We start from the raw sequence: 24,761 nt of genomic DNA, 5'->3' as shown, positions 1-24,761 counted from the left end.
ATAATGCATCAATGCAACCAGTTCAAAGCTAATCAAAAGTTGAATATGGTTGTGGTTATTGGCCTGTATGGACCTGTACCTTCTCCCTGAGGGCAGCAGGTGAAAGAGGTGGTATGCCGGGTGATGTTGGTCCCGTAGGATGTTGTGCTCTTCTCACATCGAGTGGAGTAGATGGTGCTGATTTCTGGCAGAGTCGTTCCAATGATTCTACCAGCTGCTTTCACCACCCGCTGGAGTGCCTGTTGGTCGGCCTTAGTGCAGCTGGAGAACCACACTAGCAATCCATATGTCAGAACACTGCCGATGGTACAGTTATAAAAATTCAACATCAAAGGTCTGGGAATGTGGGCGTTCCTCAATTTCCTCAGATAGCAGAGGCGCTGTTGGGCCTTCTGTACGGCTGAGGTGATGTGAGGACAGGTCCTCAGTCACGGTTCCCCCCAGGAGTCTAAAACTGCTCACCCTCTCCACCGCCACGTTGCCAATGAAGATTGGAAGATGGTTGTTACAACCTTTCCTGTGGAAATCCACAACCATCTTTTTGGTCTTTTCAGAGTTTAAAGCCAAGTTCTTGTTGTGGCACCATGACTCCAGGTGTTGCACCTCCCACCTGTAGTTAGTCTCATTGTTGTTGGATACGAGAACGAGCACCGTGGTGTCATCGGCGAAATTAAGGATGAGATTAGACTCGGAAGAGAGAAACAAGACATAGAATTTCTCCATAGAATTTATTATACTGGTCAGAGGATGTTCAAGATGGGTCTCAGAAGCTCAGACATATGTGAGCACTGCGATGGTAACTTACCTGACAGTTACATGCATGCACTGTGGTTCTGCACACCTGTCCAGGCTCTCTAAACTAGACTACATAAACTGGTTATCCCTGCCCTTAGACCCTCCCTCCTGGTAAGGAGAAACTCCTAAAAAACCTGAGTCAGGAAAAAAGAAGAAACCTTAGGGATTCCCACATGAAGGAGAGATCCTATCCCAGGACGGACAGGAGATACCAGAACGGTTAAAGAAAGATTAGCTTCTACAACTACGAATCTAAGAGTTCATTCAGATGGAGCTGAGGGACGAGTGATGATGAAGTCCACAGTCAAGATGAAGCAGAAGTGCAGTCCAGGAGCAGGAGAAGGAGGACTATGAGATCTCTAATATAGGATGGGGCCACACCATTCAGAGCCTTTTAGGTTAACAGGAGGATTTTGAACTTGATCCTGGATTCAACTGGGAGCCAGTGGAGAGAAGCTAACACAGGAGTGATGTGTTCTCTTCTACTAGTTCCTGCTAACAATCGTGCTGCTGCATTCTGGACAAGCTGAAAACTTTTTAAAGAACTTTTCGGGCATGCTATTAGTAAAGAGTTACAGTAATCCAGTCTAGACGTAACAAATGCATGGATGAGTTTTTCAGCGTCACTTTTAGATAACATATTCCTGATCTTAGCTATATTACGTAGATGAAAAAATGCAGTTTTACAAGCTTGAGATATGTGAGCCTTAAATGATAAATCCTGGTCAAATAAAACCCCTAAGTTTCTGACTGAAGAATTGGAGGCAATATTTACACCATCCATTCTAGTTTGTTCCTTAGTCCTGGTTGTTTTATGATGTTGCTTTCCTCTGTTGGAAGTAATTAAATTACAGTAATTCGTTACTTTATAATTCGTTACCCCAAACACTGTTGAGGTTTTTAGAGCCAACAGGTTAGTTTGTGACATTTGAGAATGTCCATGGACAGGACCGACCCTTCTCACCAACATTTACCTGTAATGTAAATGTTGGTCAGACATACAAATGTCAGATAACATAAAGGTTAGTTCCAGTCAAAAGATTCATCAGCTCCTGTTGTAACAGTAACATCTCTAGATGCCTTCAGCTCTGGTTTGTTTCTCAGCTGCTGACAGAACGAGTCTTGGACAGATCGTCTGTCTTCATGTCTTTTACCGTGTTGCTTGATGCAGAGTGAATATACCAGCTCTGCAGCCGGGTGCAGAGTGATTGACCTCTGATTGGAGTAGTGCAGTTCCAGTTTCTGCTCTGCGTCCCATGTGTCTATGAGCAGACACTGATCCTCACGTTGCTCCTGGTGGTTATAGGTTGGTGCCAGTGTTGGGCAGCGACGCCGCCATCAGTGTGAATGTGACTGTGATTGTACAGAGCTTTGGGCGTTTCAAGAAGGCAGAGAAACTCACTCTCTATATAAGTGTATGTATATATATATATATATATATATTAGAGCTGTCAGGCGATTAAAATTGTGGTTCGTGGAATTTAGCAGTTCTACATCAATTATGAAAACAAGAATGACAAAGTTAATAGTTTTCATCAGAAATACTTTATGTTGTAACATTGTATTGAGATAAACTTTCTTAACAATAAAAGGCTGTAACATAAAATCCCTAACAAAAGCCCAAGTCCAAGTGAAGGGCATTTTAAATTCTAAACTTCAATCAACGTTCAGTAAAATAAAATAAAAAACATCATGGCTCGAGGCGCCATAAGTGTGTGGGAGGGCAGGACCCAGAGACCTTCCCTGGAATCCTCTGTTACAGAAGGAGGGGGCGGGGCTTAAGGCCAGTCACTGCTGGTTCGTGGGAAACGTGATGAAACACCTGGCAGGTAAAACGAGTCCAGGTGAGCTGGACAGTTGTGTCACTTACACTCTTATGAAAGTGAACTCCTCCAGTTTGCCTGATGATGGTTTTACCCTCTGAGTTTCCTCTTCTGTCTCTATTCTGATTCACATCTTTCTGACTCATGTAGTGAGTCAAATCTTTTCCACATTTTTTCAGTGTTTTCTTTCTCTTCTCCTTTCACCCTCCGTGGTTTTGTGGTCATTTCATCGGTGCTGGTTTCACTTCGTTTGCTGAGTTGTAACCTGACGTTTTGAATCTGCTGACATGATGTCTTCAAGGTTTTTGTGTGAAGTCAGAGCAGTAGAGGATGAATAAAATCGAGGGAAGACTGAGCCGTGTCTCGGCATGTTTCTCAGAGTGAACTTCAAGAGTTTCAGCCCACTGTCTTCCAGAAAACGTGTAATGTAGAAAGAGGGCATTCCTGTTAAATTTATTCTGTAGAACTGAGGCAGCAGAAACTGTCTCCACGTTCTCCAATCCTCACGAAAGCAGAGCTGCACAGGTGGAGTTAGCGTGTGACCTTCACCTCAGGCTCCGTGAGTCATGCAGTGAAAGTTTGTCAGCAGCCGGCTGGAGCTGCAGGTTCTGCAGAGTTCTGCTGCTTCTAACCAGAGGCCCCACTGGAGGAGATGTGGAAACACGGATCTCCACAATAAGATGAGCAGTGAGAGCACTGAAGAGCTGCAGATGTTCAGCACTCACCGTCTCCTCCACACTGCAGCGACCCATCTGCTGATCTGGAACAGACGAGTTCAGCAGAAGCTTAGGAGTCCAGAGAGGCAGGAGGTGGTGGACTGTGAGCATCTCACAGACCGCAGGCTGACTGGCTAATTACAAAGCTAATTGCTAAGTAAGGCTAATTTAGCATTTAGCTAATATTTTAGCTGGCTATTAGCATTTTCAGCTATCAGCTTCTATGTTTTTAGCTATTCATTTCAGCATCTTCAGCAGCTAAATTCATCTTCCAGCATCCACACTAGTATTATCACAGGTGATGTTATATATCTAGTTCATCATTATGTTAGTTTAACATGTTCAATAAACGTTTATCCTGTTCGGCCCGCGACCTCAGGTGCGTTTTGGATTTTGGCCCCTTGTGCGATTGACCTTGACCCCCCCCCTGCATGGTTTAGAGGCTCCTCCCCCTCCTGGAGACATGTTTGCAGCTCACAACTCAACAATGTCCAAACAAAAGTGTTTATTTTGTCAGGAGAGTCCAGAAAGGAGAAGATGAAAGATTTTAGCAGAGAAACTAAATATAAAAACTGGAAGTTTAAATGCAAACATTTCATATATTTCTGTAAACATTATTTATTCCACTTTATTGTGAAATTATTCCCTTTGACTGTTGATTTTGCAAATAACTTCTTTGGAGATGAACTTCTCATCCCAGCCGCCTGTCAGCTGTTAGTCATGCTGTGTGCATCAGGAGGGATGGAAGGAAATTTCAGAATAAAGGTGTGGAATTCCGCCTTCGCACTTTGGATGCAAGAGAGGGAAATTTCCCAGCTGTGATGACAAGGATTCCTCTGAAGATGATGGGCGGCTCCTGCTCATCCCTGGATCGGGATGATGGAGGATAAATACGGGCATCAGAAGCTCCTCGTCACAGAACCCGGAGCAGAACCAGAACCAGGCAGAGCCGCTCCAGCCTCCAGCAGAACACCAGTGAGTTTTTCTTCTTCGCAGTTTGTTGTCATTCATCCGATGATGCAGTCTGGAAGTTCAGACATGACGTCTGGACCTAAAGTCTACTTTCTTTTATTTTGGAGTTTGCTGCCTAAATATTGAGCTTCTCGGCTCTCTGAGTGCACTTGAGAGCAGCGAGTCTGCAGAGCCAGAGGCGAGGCGATGACAGCAGACGTGCATGCCGCTTCCTGCAGCAGGGGGAGTGTTTCTGACATCACTAATCTGACACTCCGCTTCATATTTTAGTCTTAGTTGCAGGTCTGAGTGATTTCTGGACTGTTTACCTCTTTTCAAAATCAGATCTTTTAGAAAAGTATCTCAGAAATCTGCAGGTTTTAAAGCTTCTTAATGCTGAAAGACCTGCTTCTGACACCAGATCATCTCCTCTGCTGATTTAAAGTAAACCCTCCTCTCCTGCAGTGCATTGTGGGTACCTGTGCCTCCTCCTCCTGCTGTGGATCAGTCTGGTGGCGGGAAGGTCAATCAGGAAGCAAGATACTGAAATGCAGAGCATCATTGAGAGCCTGCTGACCGTGCTGAACAAATACCGCGAAGAGATCGCAAACACGGTGAGACGCATGTCCACTCTATCCCCTAAAGATCTATGCAACCGTGACTGACCAACTTCTGGTGCCTCATCAGCCAAACCTGCAGGGCATGCCGGACTTTCCTTGCACGGAGTCATTTACTGACACGGGAAAGGTAAGAAGTCAGAAACGAGTGTAAATCTTGAAGGAGGTCCTGCTGTTCCTCGTGAACCTTGAGGGTTCATGAGGAACCCTTTCCTAGAAGGTGAAATATCTGAGCTGCCGTCGTGTTCCTGCAGGAAGCTGCATACCAGCGCCTGTCGCAGTACCAGACCCGCTTAGAGGAGCTGCAGACTCTTCTGAGCAGAGACTCGCTGGTAGACGCTGCCACTCTGAACCAGGACCTGCTGCCGCACCTGGTGAGTCCCTGCACGCCAGCCGGAGCAGAAGCTCCGCCCTTGTTCGGATCAAGGGCGGAGCTTCTGCTGGGTTTAGTGGCAGATTTCACTCCAGCAGCTTTTTTTTTATCCAAATTCAACACATTTAAGTTGGTTTAAATGAAAAGTAATGATTTCTATGACTTGATTCATGTCATCAGTTTTGGTTGATGATTCGATTTATAGTTAGTTCAGTCAGAACGATCCGATTCTCTGACCTGAATGAACCCAGGACGTCTGAAGCGTCTGAAGGCTGACGTCACCGTCTGCTGCTGCAGCTGCACGGATGCTGACGCGCCTGAACGGTCAGCACTGACAGAACCTCCAGGTCATCTGGAGATCAGTCCTGAAGATCAGCGCCGGCCCTGAGCAGCATGGCGCCCAGGGCCTGTTAAAGAGCGACTGTTTAAACGTTCTCTGTCTTTATAACATCTGAAATATTCCACGCGTGAGACCGTAGTGTTCCTTTGTTCTCTTTGTGCTGGCAGAGCAGATCCTCTTCCATTTAGCATCTCTAAGTCCATCTTCCAAATGTTGATTTATTTCATTTTGAAATGATTTCATAAGGATGCAGGTCGATTCTAAGAAGACAGATCGATCTGGTCGAGTCGTAGAAACATAAATCGATGAAGTCCATTAATCGCTCCACCCCTGTTTGAAAGGGATTCTGGGAAATTAGTCTGGGTTCAGTTTTCTTTCCGATTGTTCCGGTTGGACTTTAACAGTTTCTGTTTTTTGTCTCTTTAAAGAAAGACGACCACGTGCCGCACTTACTGTCGCCCCTTCCTGCCTCCAGCAACACTTTTCACGAAATCCGGATATTGATAGAGACCGTCAGCTGTTGGACGAAGCAGGTGGAGAAGCTGAAACGGGTGTGAAGCTGCGTCCACATCACACGTTGATGTGAAACCATGGAGATTGTTGCTTTAATGATGGACGTTTGGAACACGGATGCTGTTTTGATGCTAACGGTGCTGGGACGACGTGATGGGACGTCCTGACCTGTGAAGGTCCTCCTACATCCGTGTCAGTTCTCACGTCGCGTTCTCACGTCCTCCTCTGTGTGATAATTTATTATTTTTCTGTTTATTAATATATAATTTCACTTTGAATAAAATATTTTGTTATTCTAAGTCTCATCGTTTCATTTTGATGAAGGAAAACTGCCAGGCTGCCCTCTGATTGGTCTATTTCACAGACTGACAGCTGTGCATCATGAAGCCCCGCCCCCTTTTAACCCACAGTCCCAAATTTGATATGAATATAAATCCCTTAAAAAAATATTTTATTTTTCCAACTGCAGTTACAATTTTTAGGTTTTTAACTGTTTACTGAGGAATTTTAGGCTACAATGGAGTGTAGCGAGTATTTAAGCAACATGCTAACATTTTTGGCTAATTTGGTATCCACTGGCATTTTTGGGCTTATTTTGAGTTTAACTCATATTTAGGCAACTCATAAATATTTTTTATGAGGGATTTTAATTCAGTCATTAAAGTAAATTGCGTCACCATTTTCAGCAAAAAGCTTCAGCAACTGACAGAAAGCATTCGCACTAGCTTTACTGCAGCTAATGCAACTTTTCTAGTTACTTTTGTCAGTAATAAATTACAATTCAAATTTAGGTCATTAAAACCCAATAACTGGACAACAGAAACGTTCATTCTTCATTTTCACATTAGTCAAACCATCAGCGACTAATAGACGAATTAACTTGTGTGAACAGTGACTCTGACATCGTCTCTGAGTTACATGAAACTAAACAGATACTAATAAAAGTTACTGAGGCCTGAGCGCCGACGCAGAGTTAGATTGATGAAAGTAAAGAAAGAAAGTGGAAATAGAGACGAATTCACACAGACATTCAGCAACTGATATTTGATTATTTCCAAATTGTTGAAAACAAAGTCAAAAACATTTCAGAGAAGTTTTATGTTCTGGAGATGAACTGTTTGCTGCTGCCCTGGTGTCAATGAGGAACTCTCCTCCTCAGGATACTGAACATGAACATTTTCTGATGTTCATGTGTGGAAATGATTGAGATGCTGCTGAAAAAGGTGAAACATTGGATCAAATAACAAAAGTTCTGTAACTGATATTGTAATTATATCGTGGGAACGAAATCATTTTGTTTTGTCAGGTCATCAGAACTCACTGATCTCTGTGGCTCAAAAATCTGTCAAAGTGTTTTAGTTTGACTGTTGAAGCCAAATGGCGTCATGGATGTTAGAGGATTCTGGGTATTGTAGTCAGGTAGCTCAGAGAGTGAGCGATCTTCATCTGTTGGAGATTGTTTCCTTCACCACTTTTTCTTCACAGCTACTTTTTATGACTTTAACTTTGATCCACAAAGGAGCTCAGAGAACCGCGGAGCCTCGGGTTGGAGAGTCTTTAGCCTCAGACCCAGTCAGAACTTTCATCACTTTCAGACAAGAATAAACTGTTAATGAGGAGAATTTCACCTTCAAAGTTCTACAGCCATGTTCAAATGAATTATTAGGTTTATTTAAAAATCAAAGCAGATTTCTGAGGTCATACCTTTGAAATAAATTCAGTTTATTATACATTCTGAAAATATGTCTTCTTTTAATAATTCCAGAATACTTGAGTTTTTCTTCTAAACTTTTGTTTCATGCAGGAGCTGCAGTTTCAAACTGTGAGTGAAGACGATGGTTTTAATCGTTGGTATCAGAGTTTATCTTCAGCTGAAAACTCTCGGGTTGATTTGATGAACTTCCTGTATCTCCTCTGAGGTCAGCTGACAGGAACCTCTGAGCTGGTGTCTCACCTGGACCAGTTTCTGCTGGAGCTTCATCTCTGCTCCTAAAGTCGGATTTTTGTTCTTTTCATCCATTTTCCTCTGAGGAACGAACGTGTCTGCAGATTGTTCTGATTTCATACCTGCAGCTCTAACGACAAACATCATTTCACAGTAACATGTTCTTTATTTTTACTCTTGGCCCCTGAAGGCGGGGCCCCGCGGCGGTCCTGCCCCGTGGACGGCGTGGTCCTGGTGGTTGATCAGGTTGGTGCGGTGGAGCTCCGACTCCTCCCCGTCAGGATGTGCGAAGGCGTAATTCTGCTCTCCGTCGAGGTTCGAGTCCGCATCGCTGCCTTCGTCGAACAGCTGGTCGTCTCTTTTCAAAGCCGCTTTCTTCCCAAACATTTGGTACAGAGACGCCGCCATGGCAACATCGATCATCTGCAACCAGACGGACAGTCGCAGCAGGAGGAAACCGGATCAGACCGAACACAGAGTCCGAGCTCACCTGGAGCAGGATCAGGATGACGTCCATGCTGATGATGGTCAGGATGTTCTCCTGGAGCCAGTTCTGGAGCCTTCCACTGCAGCCCTGGGAGAGCAGACGGACACGACTGACACGACTGACACGACGGACACGACTGACACGACCAGATGGAACGGGTCACTTCAACAACAGGTCACCAGCTGCTTCAACCCCATCAGGTCTCCAGCGTTTTCATTCACTAATCCAGACTTTCTGTGGTTTCAAAGGTTAAATCAGCTCGCCGCTCGTCACAGAACTGAAGTACCTCCTTAAAAACATTAGCTCCTCCTCCAATCGCTGCTGAAAGGAATTCTGGGTTCTCTGAGCACCAAGACGAGTTAAAAGAGGGAGAATGAGATTCAAAGCAGGAGCACGGGAGGACGTCTGGAGCTGACAGGTTCAGCGTCTGAACGAAGGAGTTTCCCAGCCAGTTGGAGGCTCCATTCAGACCGCAGCAGCGTCCCTGTGGAGCAACGACATCCTCCATGACGGGACGAGCATCTTCAGGGAGCAGAAATGTGCTGAGGAGAGGGAGGAGGGTCACCAGACGCACCGTTTTCTGCATGGCGTCCATCATCCTGTCATTGATGTCGCTGCTGTTTCCGTAGTCAAAGATGATCTTTTGAACCGTTTCAGTCAAAGCCTGGTTTATCTGAGGGAAACACACGAGAGCCGGTCACAACAGAGGAGGACAAACGAGACTCGGAACCAGAACGACGGCAGATGAGGGCGACAGGAAGGAGCTGCAGGAGGTGAAGCTCTGAAAGGAGGAGACAGTCGGACATCCGGGTCAGAGGGGAGCAGGTGAGGTCGTCACTGTGAGGAGACCCGGACTAAAGGAGGCCGAGGACGCCACAGACTCACCTTGTTCCTGTTGATGAGCAGCAGCAGCATGACGAAGAGCTGCCCCAGAACCAGGACGATGAGGAAGCCGCAGTACTGAGAGACAGAACCACAGTCAGGTGCTGTCAGGTCAGATACAGGTGAAAGTTAGAATCCTGGACACATGAAAACTGTTCTCCACATTGACCCCTACCCTGGGGGGGCAGTGAGCTGCCCTTTGGTGGTTTCACCTCCCCCAATCCAACCCCTAAAGGCTGAGTGTTAGTTTAGGATCTCACAGAGTCTTTGGTGTGACCCAACCATGGATTTGAACCACATCCTGGTAGTTTCAGGGCGGACACTCTACCACAGGGCCACTCTGTTCTGTCCAGCTCTTTCCTACTTGAGGACCCACCTCCTGGTCCCAGACGTCATGTGGGTGGTTCTGTTCTGGTGTGTTTGTCTCCCTCTTCTGGACGGCTGCAGGTGTTTTGGCATTTCGGAGGATTGTAATCAAAGCTCCGCCTTAAGAACTTGGAGGGAGGGACTCTTCTTCTGGGGCTTCCTGTCAGGTTCAGCGCCGGTTCCTCTGCGTCCTCCCTGGTCCCTTCCATATTAATGTATATATCATGTTTTATATTAGGCATACTGACGTACTGCGAGTGCTCAAACCGGTTTTGTCCTCCCGTTAATTTGTTACGGTTTAGAGCCAAATTGGGGGCTTGTCCAGGATCTGAACCCACGACCTCTCACAAGGCAGTAGTTCCTCCGAAGGAGCTTTGGTGGTGTTTTGATGGTGATTGTCTATGAGGGAATGTCTTCTCACATCTGCTGTTTTGGTTCTATCGGAACTCAAGTTTGAGGATTTTTAGAAATGTCGTCTTTGACCCAACATAGATTCAGACTTGACTTTATCCGACCCAAACTGTGCTTTTTGGAACATTCCTGTCCGACTCCCTGAGCAGGATGGAGTGGGTCACCACATCCGGACCGTAACTCACCACCACCAGCATGAACCGGCTCTCGCTGCTCGATCCGACGCATCCAACGAGGCAGACCAACACCACCACGGCGCCGATCATGAGGAGCCCCATCGCCACCACCTGCAGTTCATCTGGACACACAGACGAAGCCTCAGAAACGGACAGACATAAAGACCGTAGATCCTTCAGGCCACTGAGACGCTCCACAGAGACCACGCCACGTTCTTCATGATAAATATTTCTGGAGACTCCATCTCAGAGTCCGTTTATGGCTTTACCACAGCGTGTTGTGTCCGTGTTGGTCATCGAGACCGGCACCATGACGGCTGTCAGACTTTAGTCATGAATTTGATGATTGTTGGAAACTGTCAACCAATAGTGAGAGGATCATGACGGGCCAGATGGAGGAGAAGATCCTCCATCGTTGTGGTTTCCCTTCATCTCAGTGACTAAATCATTTCAGGCGTTGTCGTGAGTCACGGAGCTGTGGAGCAGAACGATGATGTGGAGCTTCTCACCAGACGGCAGAACATTCAGGAAACTTCCTGAGCCGAGCAGAATCCAGATTCCACAGCCGCCAACGCTCAGACCCAGAACCTGAGGAGAGGAGAAGACGAGGGAGATGGAGGTCAGAAGACTGAGACCTACTTTAGAAGACAGGAACATTTTAGCTCCGGAAGCAGCTGGTTCTGGAGTTCTGGACTCTTGGTTCTGGATTTGAGACTCTACATAAAACATGGATCTGGAACAGATGATGTCTGAGAAGGTCACCAGAGGGTCTGCACACGTGGAACATGTTCTTCCTTATTTTAACATTTAGACATGTTTTAACGAAGATGACGTTTCTTTGGTTGTGTGGGTTCATCTGGAGATGAAGGAGTCCCAGACCTGAACCCTGAGGAACCCCAGAGGGAAAGGTTTTGAAGATTCTACAGTTTAAACCAGCAACACGTGTATTCTAAATCCAAACAAAAACCTTATTCTTATTTTATTTAGCTTTTTTAAATGTATTTATATTATTTTAATTTTCAGACTCATGAAGTTTAACAGTCAATCAAACTCCAGAAGGTGATTTTCAGGTCATTAATGATGTATTTGTTGTTAATATTGTGGTTTTATGGACAAAACCAACATGTTTTTTTATACCACATATTTATGAAACCATATCAACAAGATACGTTTGGACCAAATTACAAAACAAACTATGTTCTTTCTTCTAAATCTAAGATTTTGCTGCTCAACAGAAATACGATTTTTCCAAAAGTCTTAAAGTTTTGATTCCAGGAAGAGGATGAATCTGTCTCCACTCACCACTGAAGTAAACATCTGATCATCAATATCAGAATAGATTAAAACCAGAATCTATAATATCAATTAACTATTAAAACCCCTGAAGGCTAAAATAACAAAGATTCAACATAATCTGAGATTAAAGCGGATGTTTGTTTTCACTACATTTAGACTGCAGTTCACATTTCTAACTCTAGATGTCACTGTTTCCTCTGTTTTCAACTGATCTCTATAAACAAATACAAATGACACCAACGTCATCAGTAATTGTTTTAGAGATGAAAACGTCAAAAACATCTCAAACCCAGAAAGAACAATCAAAATATAACAAACAGTTTCTGTCTCTGGTTTACAGGAAAACGTTCAGTTCAGCGGCTCTGGAATCGTGGAAAACAACCGAAATGATCAAACACAACCAAAGTATTTCAGGCAGAAGTGTTTTCATGAGAATAGAAACTAAATGTGACAAAAAAAGAGAAAAATGTAACAAAAATAATAACAAAACAGAAAAACGGTTAAAAAGTAAAAGAGCGAAAACAAAAACCCAACAGAACAGCTGAAGGTTTGTTGAATGAAGGAGGAAAAGTTCAAACTATTCCTCCGCTGGCTTCACATCTCCACACATCTCAGATCTCAGGAAGTTCCTCACCAGGAAGAGCGCGTTCAGGAAGCTGAAGAAGAACTTCAGCAGCTCGATCTTCACCTCCAGCTTCATGACGTTTGTCTGATGAGGAGCAGCAGACGGAGGACTCGGACGCTCTTCCTCGCTGTGGCGTTTGGAGGTTCTGTGGTCTCCAGTTTCAGGGCCAGAGTTCACTTCCTCATTGTCCTTAAACATTAAACCGATCCAGGCCGTTTCCATGGAAACAGCCACGCGGCGCTCAGGTTACTCTGAGTTTTCAACACTTTAGTGATTTGTCAGACTTTTCCATACATAGACCAACACTTTGGAGATTTGTATGTGTCATCTTAGTTATTTCTACTAATAGTATTTCCCACAATGCACCTGTGAATCTCTAACCAGCTGGAAAAAGAAGGAAGAAGGAAACAGCTGTTTGGGATTTACAGGAAATAGTTTAGTCTTTACGACAAACCCTTTAAATGTTTGAACAAATATGACACGGTTTGAACACACAAAACACACAAACACAACACAATAATCTATCACCTTCAGCACACGACAGAACTCAGAGTAAAGACCCTTTAGATGTGCTGCAGCCCTTTAGACGTGAAGGTTCAGACGGTGGACAGAAGGGGGCGCCGTTTGACTTCAGCTCTTCTACAAACTCATGGTGAGACCTTCATGATCACACATTTCTGGAGATATGGAAACATCACTAATATGCAAACATAGCAAACCTTCTTAGGATTGTTCCTCTCCAGAAGTTGAACGTGGTTTGTTCGCCTCCATCGCAGCGTTTGCTCCCTCAGCATTTATAGACATGGAGAACCATCGTCCAGATGCTGGAGCTGGTTTCCATGGTTACTACAGAGGAATCCAGCTTTTCAAAACGTCACCAGAAAGTTCTGGAGGTGTGGAAGCTCACGAGAACTTCCTGTGGGTTTCTAACGTTGTCAGACAGCAGGTGTAGCTTCAGGTGAAGCAGGAACCTATCGCTCTTCTTGAAGCTCCAGATGATTTAGGGTATCGTTGTGTTTGGAGACCAGATTGAGGGTTTAACTCCAGATGTTTTTGTTTCTCCAATAGTTTTGGTGGATCCATTATTCCCTCATCTTCATCACCGTCCTGTCAGATAGTCCTCTTAATAGGTGGACTTCCTGCTTTCACTCAGTTTTGGGAGGAGCATGAAGGTGAGGGAGTCTCCTTCTGTTGTCTTCACACTGACATGCTGGGAAAACCTGACGACACACAAACTCACAGGTTACAACACAAACACAGCCGTACATGTTCAGAACTGTCCTGAATCTGTTTCTGCACTCGAAGAAGACAGTTTCTCTGAGAACGTCTGGAGCTTCTGCTGCCCAGGAAGAAGAAACTCTGAGGAGAACGTGAGCGTCGGCCCTCAGATGGAGGAGAGTCAGACGGTTTTTAAAAATCTCAGAAGAAACCTCCATCAAGACAGACGTTCTGGATGTGAGATAACTTCACATTTTCATAAACGAACAGAAGCTGTGACACAAACCTCAGGCCTTGTTGTCATGAACTACACATGTAACTACACATTAGATCTGTTCATATGTAACTACACATTAGATCTGTTCATATTTAACTACACATTAGATCTTTACAAATGTAACTACACATTAGATCTCTACACATGTAACTACACATTAGATCTCTACACATGTAACTACACATTAGATCTCTACACATGTACCTACACATTAGATCTTTACACATTTAACATTTTTCCAAAGGTCATGAACTTGACTGAAGCTGTTTATTATTTAAGACATAAAGAAATCCTTACAGGAGGTTTAGACCTGAGAGCTGCAGTTCTTCCACCTTTTCGCTGGTTCACCTGAATAAGAACACGTGAAAAACATGTTTGACTTCTTCACTTTAGTGTCCTAAAGAACGTAACCAAACCCCCACATCTCACCTTTCCTGACAGAAACAAAACCACCGGAGATGATTACAGCATCAGTTCATCCCAGGAGAAGATGAAAATGTTCAGGTTGAAAAAGACGTAGATAAAAGCCTGAGTTAGCTAAAACAGCTGTAGCTGAAATGTTAGCTAAAACAGCTGCAGCTGAAATGTTAGCTAAAACAGCTGTAGCTGAAATGTTAGCTAAAGTTATTATTCCAGAATAAATCAACTTAAACCTTAAATAACTTTCAATATTTTACTCTCCATAAAAATATATTTTGCCAAAATGATACAAGTTAGAAATGAGTGTAGGATAACATCGGGTCATTAATAACAATAAAATTACCCCCGGGCCTCGACTTTCACACATGCTGTAAATGGAGAGCAACAGGGAAGAGAAGATGGGCGGGGTTGCTCCGCGCTAACAGTCCCGCCCACAACGCAGAACTTCTGGAACTCCTGGCACTCTGCAGAAACTATGTCCTAGAAAACAACGCAGGTTTTTACATTTTGGCTGAAAACTCGTCATCATAATGAAAAGACCAAGAAAAGAGATCAGAAGATGATGGAAGGGGAACTTTAAGGCACCTGGATGAACGAGTCCTCACTGACTCGTCCTTTCCATGTCATGAAGATCCGAGTTCGAGTGATGATGTGTTTCCCTCATCCAGCAGGTGGCAGTATCCTCTCTCCTCATTGGTTGACCATCCACCAACACAAGAAGAAGCATTATTTGTGTTCCTCTCTGGTCTGTCGTTGTTTTTGGTTCATGATGTGGGTTAATGTTTTTAACTTGAGGGGCGGAGTTACACACCTGACGTCATATCAAAGCGTGTTGGAGTGCCGTACGGAACGACCACAGCGGACAGGTAAAGGCTGAGGTGAGTTTGTGGACATGATGTTAAAGTTGTGGGCGGAGAACTCTAAATGGTTGTGACAGACAGCGTGCCGACACAGAAACCTTCCTTGTCCTCCGTGAGCACAAAGCGCCGTCTGAGCGCACCTCACAGGTGTGGACTTGTTGAGGAGCTTCAGGTTTCCCACGCCGCCGCGTGCTCTCTCCTCTCAGTCTGCCGGTGCCGCTCGTCCAGGATGAAGGTGCTGCTCTTCCTCTGGCTCACCTCGCTGGTGTGCTGCGGTGAGTGACCTGCGACCTCTGACCTCTCACACACGTCAGCTGATCTTCACGTGAACTGCAGCTTTGGATCTTCTCAGATTTAGGAACTGACTTGATTCTTTTGCTCTAACTCAGATGTTCAGGAAGAAACTTGAACTTCTCATTTTAATCAAAGTCATAAAGTTTAAAAAAACAAATGAGATTTTTCATGAATTCAACTGTAAAGAACTACAATAGAGTCTTGAAGAGTTTCTGCTTCTCTGAAATCACCATGTCAACAAACGAGTCGATTCAGGATCTCTAGATCTGGACTTGATTCAGATTGGTAAACTCTTTAAGAGTTTAAGTTTGGACGAGTCTCTTCTCTCTGAGAACTTTGTCTCCTGGTATCCAGGTGTGGATAAAATCCTGATCTTCTTGAATATTCCCAGAATATTCCCAGATTTGAAACTAACAATCATTGTTGACAGAAATAACTCCGAGGAGTGGAGTCTCCACGTGAGAGTCCAGCTGCAGTCAGAGAGAAATGGTTTCGGTCTTCTCGTCCCTCCCTGATCCAGACAGAAAGAGGAGATCGGTTTGCAGAATTCACCTCCATCTTCACTCAAGAGGAACTACAAACGTGGGTCTGGACCACAGAAAGGCCACTCCCTTCCTGCTGCATCATGCAAACATCTGATCCTGGAGGGAAATGTCTGTTAGCAACGTAGAACATGCAGAAGTCTTCAGGTCTTTGGTTTGAGGAACAATCTTCACATTTCTGATCAGGAATCTGAGTGGAGAGCAGGACGTCATCGGCGTACGACTGAACGTTTTTCCTGCAGGAGCATCAGAGACGGAGCGACTGATGTCCCAAACGGAGCATCTCTGCTGTAGAGGACAGACGGGGGGAGTTTAAATAAAAGAAAGGTGGAACTTTGGATAACAAAAGAATTAAGAGTTTTCTTAAATATGAAACTAATGTTTTTCTATCAATCAACTTTATTTACATTCCACTTTCTAAAGCAGGCGGCTATAACACAAAAAACATAGAAGACAACAACACTAAAAACGGAAAAACAAGATAAAAAAGACAATAAAGTTAAAAAAAACTAGAAAATTACCTGGAATAATGCTACCGTGGATGATTTTTGCTGAAGATGTTGATGCGATTTACTTTAGTTGCTGAATTGATTTTCTGAAAATGCAAAAGCTTTTTGCAAAATGTTAAATTTGCTAAAACAGGAAATTTCATTAAAGAACTAGGAAAGAGCGCTGAAGCTGACCTACATGTCTGAAAAATTTGTAGTAAAATTACTTTAAAATCCTATACTTGTTATTTTACAAAACAAATTAGGTTCTTAAACATGAGCTAAAGTCAAAATTAGTCCAAAAAACCTTTAGTAGAAGCCAAATTAGCCAAAAAGTTAGCTTGTTGCTTAAATACTAGATAAACTCTAATTTAACATATGTAAACCTCACTAGCTAATAAATTAGCCCAAAACGTTAGCATGTTGCTAGAATATTAGCTTAACCCTATATTAGCCTAAAATACCTCAGTAGAAAAGAAATTAGCCAAAAAACATTAGCCTGTTGCTAAAATAGAAGCTAATCTCTAAATTAGCCATAAAAAGGTATCATGTTACTTAAATACTAGCTAAATTCCAAAATTGCCTAAAAATTCCCTAGTAAACTAAATTAGCCAAATTGCTAGCCTGTTGCTAAAATATTAGCTAAACTCTAAATTAGCTATAAAAACCTCAGTAGATGCCAAATTAGCCAAGCGTTAGCATGTTGCTAAATATTTGGTTCCAAATGTGAAAAGATGAAAACATGAATATATTTAAAAGTTTGTTGTTAATCTCCTTTAAATGTTGAAATTTGAAGACTTTCTCATTCATTTCCATTGGGGTTTATTTTGCTCAATGTTTCAAAAATGATAAAGTTTAAACCAAAAATTCAAGCGGTAATGTCCTGAAGAATCTGAACGTTTTGATATCAAGATTGTTGAAATGTCTGAAAGTGTGATTGAGTTTTTACGTGCAAAAACATCCAGAAAGGAGCAGGACAATCACTATCGTTTGAATGCTGAATAAGCAATCACACCATAATTATAAAATAATAAATAAAATAACTATAAAACAGTAGGATTCTCGTGTTAAAAGTATTCAAATTGGTTTTAAAAATACAAAGAAATTCAAAGAAACTCTGAAGAAGCCAGACGGATTAAATTTCCTTTTGTTGATTTTTAAAAAATAAATTATGAAACTAAACTTCTGTGAATTTTTTCCAGAAGCTTCAAACCTGAAAGGATTTTTCTGGAGAAAGTTGAGCGTTCCTGCAGTGATCCGTGTCTCAGCCATAAACAGAAGCTTCTTTATTTTTCTATTTTTCTTAAGGAATAAGGAGGATTTCTGCAGCTCAAACTCACAGAAATGCAGCTGTTCGTCCCATAAGTCCCTGTTCCCTGCAGCTCTTCAACAGTTTTGGTTTTGAAACCTGCTCAGACCTGAACGCTGACTCACAAAGATCCTTCATCGTGTTTGTTTCTCTCTGCGGGTTTTTGTTGAGCAACCATGTGGATCTGCAGGATCAGGATCTCCGATCTGAGGATTCTTCTGGTCTCTGGACGTGTTCCTGTCATCAACACAAACTGAAGTCCTGCTGCCGTCCACCAGCTAAACTCCTCCTCTCAGACGTTGATTCTGCACGTTCTCCACGTTTGTTTGCCTGAGGTCTGCTGAGAGTGAAGCCTTGATCCAGGATGAAGGATCAGAGATTCATGAATCCATCCAGATCAGCTGACAGTGTGCTCGGTGGACGTCTGTGGGGGACGGATCCTGGTGGGAGGGGACATCCCGGCACAGGAATGTTCTGGACCAGGACAAGAATCCTGATCCTCACATTGCACAGAATGGAGATCTGAGGTCATCCGAACAGGCCTACAGAGTCTGATGCAGAGTCTGATGGAGGTCTACAGAGTCTGATGGAGGTCTACAGAGTCTGATGGAGGTCTGCAGAGTCTGACATGACGCTCTTGGTTGTTGACAGGATCTGCAGAGCAGCAAACTGACAGACTGATAAAGATCAGATTGTCTGCAGTCAGTGATTTATGATCTACAGAAGCTTCTGCCAAAGATGACTTCCTGGAGTTTCTGCACACAGACAGGATCTGGATCTGGATCTGGATCCAGCTGTTCCTCAGCATCATTTCTGATCCTCTAGACCTCATCCTGCTGACCTGCTGGACCCGGTTTGTGTGTTTCTGTTCCCTCCGGTGTAACGGCTGCAGGACGGAGGAGCTCTCGTTCCTGTTGGACTCGTGACTCGTGTTCCTGCGAGAGACACGCTGGTTTGATACCCAACAGACCAGAAATCATCTGTGATGAAGACTTTCAGATGAAGCTGCAGCGTTTGAGTTGTTTGTAACTATTTAACCAGATAAAAACCTGCTGAGATCAGGATCTCTTTTTCCAAGGTGACCTGACCCAGAGGTCAGCAGCACACGGCTATGAATGAGGTTTCTGTATTACAAATAAACAAAACGACGACTTTAGGGTATAATATAAAATTAGACATTTAGGTTCATCAAAGTGACAGTGGTTTTTGAGATGACATCAGTAAAGAGTTGTTTGGAGAGCGCTAGAGTTATATTTAGCAGGACATTAATGAAGAACAGGACAGTGAGGGCTAATCTTTGTCACAGTGAACATTAGAAACATGAGCAGGTTTGTAGGGAATCTCTTTCTGTTACACAAAAAGGATCAGAATGACCCAAACGAAGAGAGTTCAGAACATTTCAGTTCAGTTTGGATGGAGCTCCAGGCAGAGGCACCAGAAAAACTCCAGGCTTGTCTCCCAAATTCAGTTGGGACACCTGGAACGTGCAGGAGAAAAACTTCTCTTGAGCGTTTGGCGTACTGACTTCCTGGAGAAGAGATCTGAGGTATGAGGAGACCAAACCAAGAAGGTCCTTCTAGACCAGAGTCATCCAGCTGTGCTCAGAGAGCCACTCTGCTCTACACAGTTCACGGTGATGGTGAGACGACTGCAGCCGGTTACCTCAATGCACAGAGATGCACAGTACGGAGTGGTTGAAGACACGTGGATGAAGCATTCATGTAGAGAACATCTCCATGATCGATCAGAGGCAGAAATGTGACCGCTACCAGGAACCTTTGTGCCTTGAGGATTTATTTCTATAGTAAAACCCAGCTTCATTTTTAGTTTTGGTAGTAAAGAGGCTCCATGCGTTTTAAAGGAAAGATCAGAATCAAGAATGAAACCAACGAACTTGGAGCTGTTTTCTAATTCTATTGATTTGTTCATTTTAGTTTTAAGTTCTGTGTGATCTCCTGTGGCTCGTGTGAAACCATCAGCTTAGTTTTTTCTGCTTTTAGAACCATTTCTAGTGTTCCATGTGAACTGTTTTCTTCTCTGATGGGGGCGGGGTCGGCTTGTAGGCTAACAGAAAGTGTAACAATCGCCGCCTTAACATAAAGATGGATGGTTTAAGCCACACATAGACACATTTTAAATAATTCATTTCCAAAATCTTCACAGAAAATAATACTAAAGCATCTCAATAACTAGATATATAGCATTACCTGTGATAGATTCATAGCTGAAGATACTTAAATTGATAGCTAAAAACACTGAAGCTGAAAGTTAGCTAAAATATTAGTGAAGTAAATTAGCAGAAAAAACTAAAACAAATTCTAAATTCGCCAAAATTGGAGCATGTAGCTTAAATGTTAGCTAAACTCCCAAATAGCCTAAAAAACGGAAAAAGTCTAAATTAGCCAAAACAGTTTGGGGGGCCGGGCCAAATGAGGAGGAGGGCCAGATCCGGCCCGTGGGCCGTAGTTTGGGGAGCCCTGATCTGAGGCGACGTCAAAAGCCGTTCGTAGGAACTCGAAGGCTTGTCCTATTGTCTGTGAGCAGCAGTACGTGACAGTGTCATCAGCATAAGGGATGTGATCCATTTGGTAAATTACGACACAAGTTGTTGATGTAAACAGAGAACAGAACGGGGCCTGAGACTGAACCCTGTGGGACACCGTTCTGAGTCTCACAGTAAAAGAAGTCCAGACCCATGTTTGAACAGACTGGGAACAGTTTGACAGACAGTCTAAACCAACCAACATCTTGAACCACCAATGTCACTCCGTATTTCTGTCAGGACGCTGTGATCAGGCTCACATGCTTTGGGGACCCCATGAACAGGCTACTCTCTATTTGAGGGTTTTGTGGTGTTTTCTAAACCTGAAAAACAACACCCTCACAGCCGCCCTGAAGGCCCTGAAGCTGATTCCCATTCAGTTGTGAAAGACCTCTCAAAACAACCTCTCCTCAGGCTAAAATAATATTACGAAATCTTCATCAGAGCGGAACACTTCACTCGGCGTTGACAGACGAAGAACCGTTTACTTTGGTTCCACTGTTTCAATCCTAACTGCAGATGTTTCCACCTCTTGGTGGTGAGAGTAATCACTCTTTATCACGAATACGTTGTTCTTTGAAGTCTTCCAACCCGTTTCCTGTTCTGGTTCCTCCATGCAGCTTCATCTGATCTCGGTCAAGATGATGAAAAGTCTCTTCATGTCTTCTGACAGAAACCACAGAAGAATACGGGAATCGAACCTCCGACTACAGCGAGGATTCCTCTGTGACTCCAACGCCAGAGTACGACTACGACTACGACTATAACGCCACCTTTGAGGCTGACAGTGTAACCCCGACTCCAGAGCCGGAGCAGAACGCCACCATGTGGTCAGAGGGTGAGTTTGTCCCTCTTCACATCCAAACCGGAGTCCGTTTCATCATAACGATGGTTCTGGACGGATCTATGATGAACACATGGAAACAGAAACTATCATATCAGTTTGTTTTATTCTCCTCTCCTGGAGGCGTTTCAGTTCGGCCACTAGGTGGTGCTGTAGCATTACACCTCATTCCAGAAGAAGAAAGAATGAGCAAAAAACGATGTTTTAGACCACAAATGGTTACTTTAAAAATATTTCCTTAAAAAAATTCCTATAAAGAGGTTTCATTTAGTCAGAATTCATGTTTAGTGAGTGTTAGCATTAGCCGCCCTATGGGAAATTCCATTATATGTTAGCAGCAAGCTAGCAGACTTTATTATTATGTGCTAAATCGATTTATATTTTTATGGTTCGATTATTGATCTATTAAGCTTAGATCAGTTCAAATCGATTAATTGATTTTATCAGCCCAGCCCTAGTTTTTACTGTCCTTCTTTGACCCACAGAGTCTCACGATCAGGTCTCACCTGCTGGAGACAGTTTAACTCGTTTACAGTTCGTGTAACTTCATGTCTGAGTGTCATTATTTCTCTTATTTAGACCTAAAACTGTTCATCTCTAAGAAACGTGTCGAACTCAGTCGGACAGGGGCCGAAATCCAAATCACAAAGTAGGTCACTACATTTATAAACTTTAAAACTGTAACTTTTTAACATAATTATGAATAATAAAAATGCAGGAATATTATTCCAGAATAAATCAACTTAAACCTTAAATAACTTGAATATTTTACTCTCCATAAAAATATATTTTGTCAAAATTATCCAAGTTAGAAATGAGATAAAATCAGGCCACAATAAAATAAAATGATCTGGAGGGCCGGGTCCGGCCCCCGGGCCGTGACTTTGACACATATGGTTTATAAAGAGCTACATTGAAATGTTTTTCAAAGGATAAAGGTTTGTATATTTACAAAGGAATACGATGAAGTTCATTTTTATAGTGAGTTCATGGTGTTTACTGTTGGGTTCTCCGGCGCAGACATGCAGAGACCGAGTAAGAAAAAGAAAGAAAAGAAAGAAAAGAAATTCAACAAAAACCACGTGAAATAAATCCCCAACTCTGATGAAAATGGTGTTTTTGGTGTTTAAACATGTTCTTCTGATGATGGAGGACATTTATAAAATAAAGACAGTTTTTAGATTTTGGTTCATCATTAAAGAACGAGTGAGAACGCTCTGAAAACAGATCAATCAGGGACTCCAGAGTCCCGCTCCAACCGTAGTGTTCTCTTCAGGACTATCACACCATTGTTTTAAACCACAATCAAAAAGTCACTCGTGTTTGTTAAGCTGCGAGCTCTGGAGATATCCACCCGAGTTGGGGGCGGGACTGTTGTCAAGAAGGTAACCCTTCATTGATATCCCATCATCCCTTTGGTTCCACTCGGTCCCACCAGCTTACAGCCCCTCACACCTCAACCCAACAAAAACCTGATATCATTTCTGTGGATCCAGATTCCAGCTCAGACCAGGAAAACAAAACGTTCATGGATCTATTAGTCTGAATCAGAAGGGGCGGAGCTTGGAGCTTGTGGCCCCGCCTACTGTAGCAGCTACTGAACTGCTCCAAACTCTTTCAAACTGCATTCTGATTCAGCACATTCTGACAGAAGAACTTCTCAGAGTTTTAATCCTAATTTAGTTATACATGTCCTTCATCAGACAAACGCCACAACAGCTAAACGCTAACCACCTATTCCCACCCCGATGATCATCTCCCTCAAATCTCACTTTTTTCTGTTACTAAAACTGAATTAGTCCTTAGAGGTCTAAACCCCGTCATGTCCTCCTCATGTCTTCTGACAGAAACCATGGAGGAAGACCAGACCTCTGACTCTGAGTCGGTAACGGAAGCTTACGGAGAATACGACTATACCTTTGGGGTGGAGTACAGAACCCCGAATGAAAGGCTGAACGACACCCTGAAGTCAGACGGTGAGTTTGTGTTTTCTGCACACATCCATACCGGAGTGCGTTTCTCATCACAACTTTCGTTATGCACCATTAACCGTTGCCATGGCAACAGCAGAGCGGGAACTAAAGTTTGACTGACAGCTGTGTTTTTCTGTCTGCAGAGATTCTTCTACAGGTGAGAAACCTGCAGCCCTGAAGGAGTCCAGGCTCCTCGTCACGTTGTAGAGCGCCCTCCTGTGGACAGAGCTCCACAGAGCAGGGCGTCCTCCTCTAGAGAAGCTTCACTTGATCTTAGAACCGGGGTGTCAAACTCAACCGCACAAAATAGACCTGAGGTCGCGGGCCCAACAGGATAAACATTTATAAACACTCTCAAACTACAGTTTTCAATGTCAAAAGGACAGCAGAGCTCTTAGGAGAGGAATTCTATTTTGTGTCCTGGAAGCTGAAGCCTCAGGCAGACTGAAGAACTATCACTGTCTGTATGACACATATGAAAGGTCACATCATGGAGCTGAGAGGTCGTCATGTTCCTCTACCAACACTAGCTCTTCATATGGGAACCAAATAAGGAATCTGGGAACTTTGCCTGGAACTTTTTTGTATTTTCATTCAAAAATGTAGTTTGTTGACTAAATTTATTCTTGTAGTTTTTGTGAAATTACACCTAAAACGTTCATTCTATGTTGTAAAAACAGTTTGATAAACATTTTTGGGGTTTCCACAGTAAAATAAATCCCATTTCCAGACAGAATTTTCTGTATTTGTATGACTTTATGTCTGATGTGTGAATAGAACCTGGAAAAATGACTGAATGAAGGCAGTGTCACATAGAGGTTTGCTGATTAAAATGATACCAGATAAACATGTTAAATAGAAAATACAGATGTGAATTCTAAAGTAAACATAATAGTTTTAGGCCCTCGGTTCCAGAGGGTTAACCCTTTCTCTCCCCACACTCTGCATGGTTTTCCTTCATTGTGTTTATTTTCTTGATCTCTTGAGTTTCCTTTGCTCCCTCTAGTGGTTGAATTGCGCTTTGCGGTCATTTCTCTGAAGAACCAGAACTCACCACAGGGTGAGATGGAATGGAAACTTTCTTTCTTTTTAAACAATTCATATACTTTTTTCTTCATAACTGGGTCGGATTAAACCATCTGGCAGACCGGACACGGATGTTTGACACCCCTGGTTTAGACTAGAGACAGGAGGCGGAGCTAGAGGCAGCAGAAATGAAGATGCTGAAGTTCTCATTGGGAGTGATCAGGGTGGATCAGAATGAATCCAGAGGATCAGATCATGTAGAGGATCAGGAAACAGATGGAGATGTTTAGAGGAGGAGCAGGGAGGATGTTGAGGTTGGAGATACCATGAAAGAGGAGGATGAGTCACCGTGGCGCCCCCTGCAGGGCGCAGCAGAAAGGATCTGCTCTCGAGTTTGATTCTCGTTTCTTCCAGGATCCAGAGCCAGTGTATAACAGCTGCGGATCGATAACGGATCACAGATCGATCATCAAAGCTCTGCTGATGTCACTTCCTCTCTTACATGACACAGTGATGACTTTCCTCCACTGTGTTTAAGACCACGGCGTGGTTGCCATGGTGACACCATCAACAGGTTGTTCTTTTTTGTAATAAACAAGTGGATTTATATTCACTTTGCAAAATATCTCAAATATTTTTGTTACCGTCTGAG

General features: G+C 43.4%; 2 protein-coding genes across 5 annotated transcripts; one reads left to right on the top strand and one right to left on the bottom strand.

The window, feature by feature from the left end:
- Nucleotides 1-8,219: 8,219 nt before the first annotated feature.
- si:ch73-139j3.4 (CD82 antigen) lies at nt 8,220-13,173 on the bottom strand. Of its 3 annotated transcripts, none has more exons than XM_024258520.2 (8): nt 13,036-13,173; nt 10,905-10,983; nt 10,405-10,517; nt 9,446-9,520; nt 9,135-9,233; nt 8,847-9,044; nt 8,564-8,647; nt 8,220-8,496 (listed from the first exon to the last, which is right to left on the bottom strand). In XM_024258520.2, the coding sequence occupies exons 1-8, from the start codon at nt 13,108-13,110 to the stop codon at nt 8,245-8,247; spliced, it is 975 nt and encodes a 324-aa protein (XP_024114288.1). In that variant the 5' UTR covers nt 13,111-13,173; the 3' UTR covers nt 8,220-8,244. The 3 variants fall into 3 exon arrangements, with proteins under 3 accessions (XP_024114288.1, XP_024114287.1, XP_024114289.1); XM_024258519.1 differs by lacking the exon at nt 13,036-13,173 and adding an exon at nt 12,326-12,553; XM_024258521.1 differs by lacking the exons at nt 8,847-9,044; nt 13,036-13,173 and adding an exon at nt 12,326-12,553.
- A 1,565-nt stretch (nt 13,174-14,738) lies between these two features.
- On the top strand, nt 14,739-24,718 carry LOC118599832. 2 transcript variants are annotated; one of them, XM_036215984.1, is made up of 6 exons: nt 14,739-15,109; nt 15,298-15,366; nt 20,940-21,104; nt 22,958-23,086; nt 23,227-23,240; nt 24,524-24,718. In XM_036215984.1, the coding sequence occupies exons 2-6, from the start codon at nt 15,321-15,323 to the stop codon at nt 24,644-24,646; spliced, it is 477 nt and encodes a 158-aa protein (XP_036071877.1). In that variant the 5' UTR covers nt 14,739-15,109; nt 15,298-15,320; the 3' UTR covers nt 24,647-24,718. The 2 variants fall into 2 exon arrangements, with proteins under 2 accessions (XP_036071877.1, XP_036071876.1); XM_036215983.1 differs by lacking the exon at nt 14,739-15,109 and having other exon boundaries at nt 15,136-15,366.
- The last annotated feature ends 43 nt before the right edge of the window (nt 24,719-24,761 follow it).

The sequence above is a fragment of the Oryzias melastigma genome, linkage group LG16, assembly GCF_002922805.2.
Source record: "Oryzias melastigma strain HK-1 linkage group LG16, ASM292280v2, whole genome shotgun sequence".
Taxonomy (NCBI): domain Eukaryota; kingdom Metazoa; phylum Chordata; class Actinopteri; order Beloniformes; family Adrianichthyidae; genus Oryzias; species Oryzias melastigma.
The sequence above is the reverse complement of the archived record's forward strand: the minus strand, read 5'-3'. Positions and strand labels throughout refer to the sequence as shown.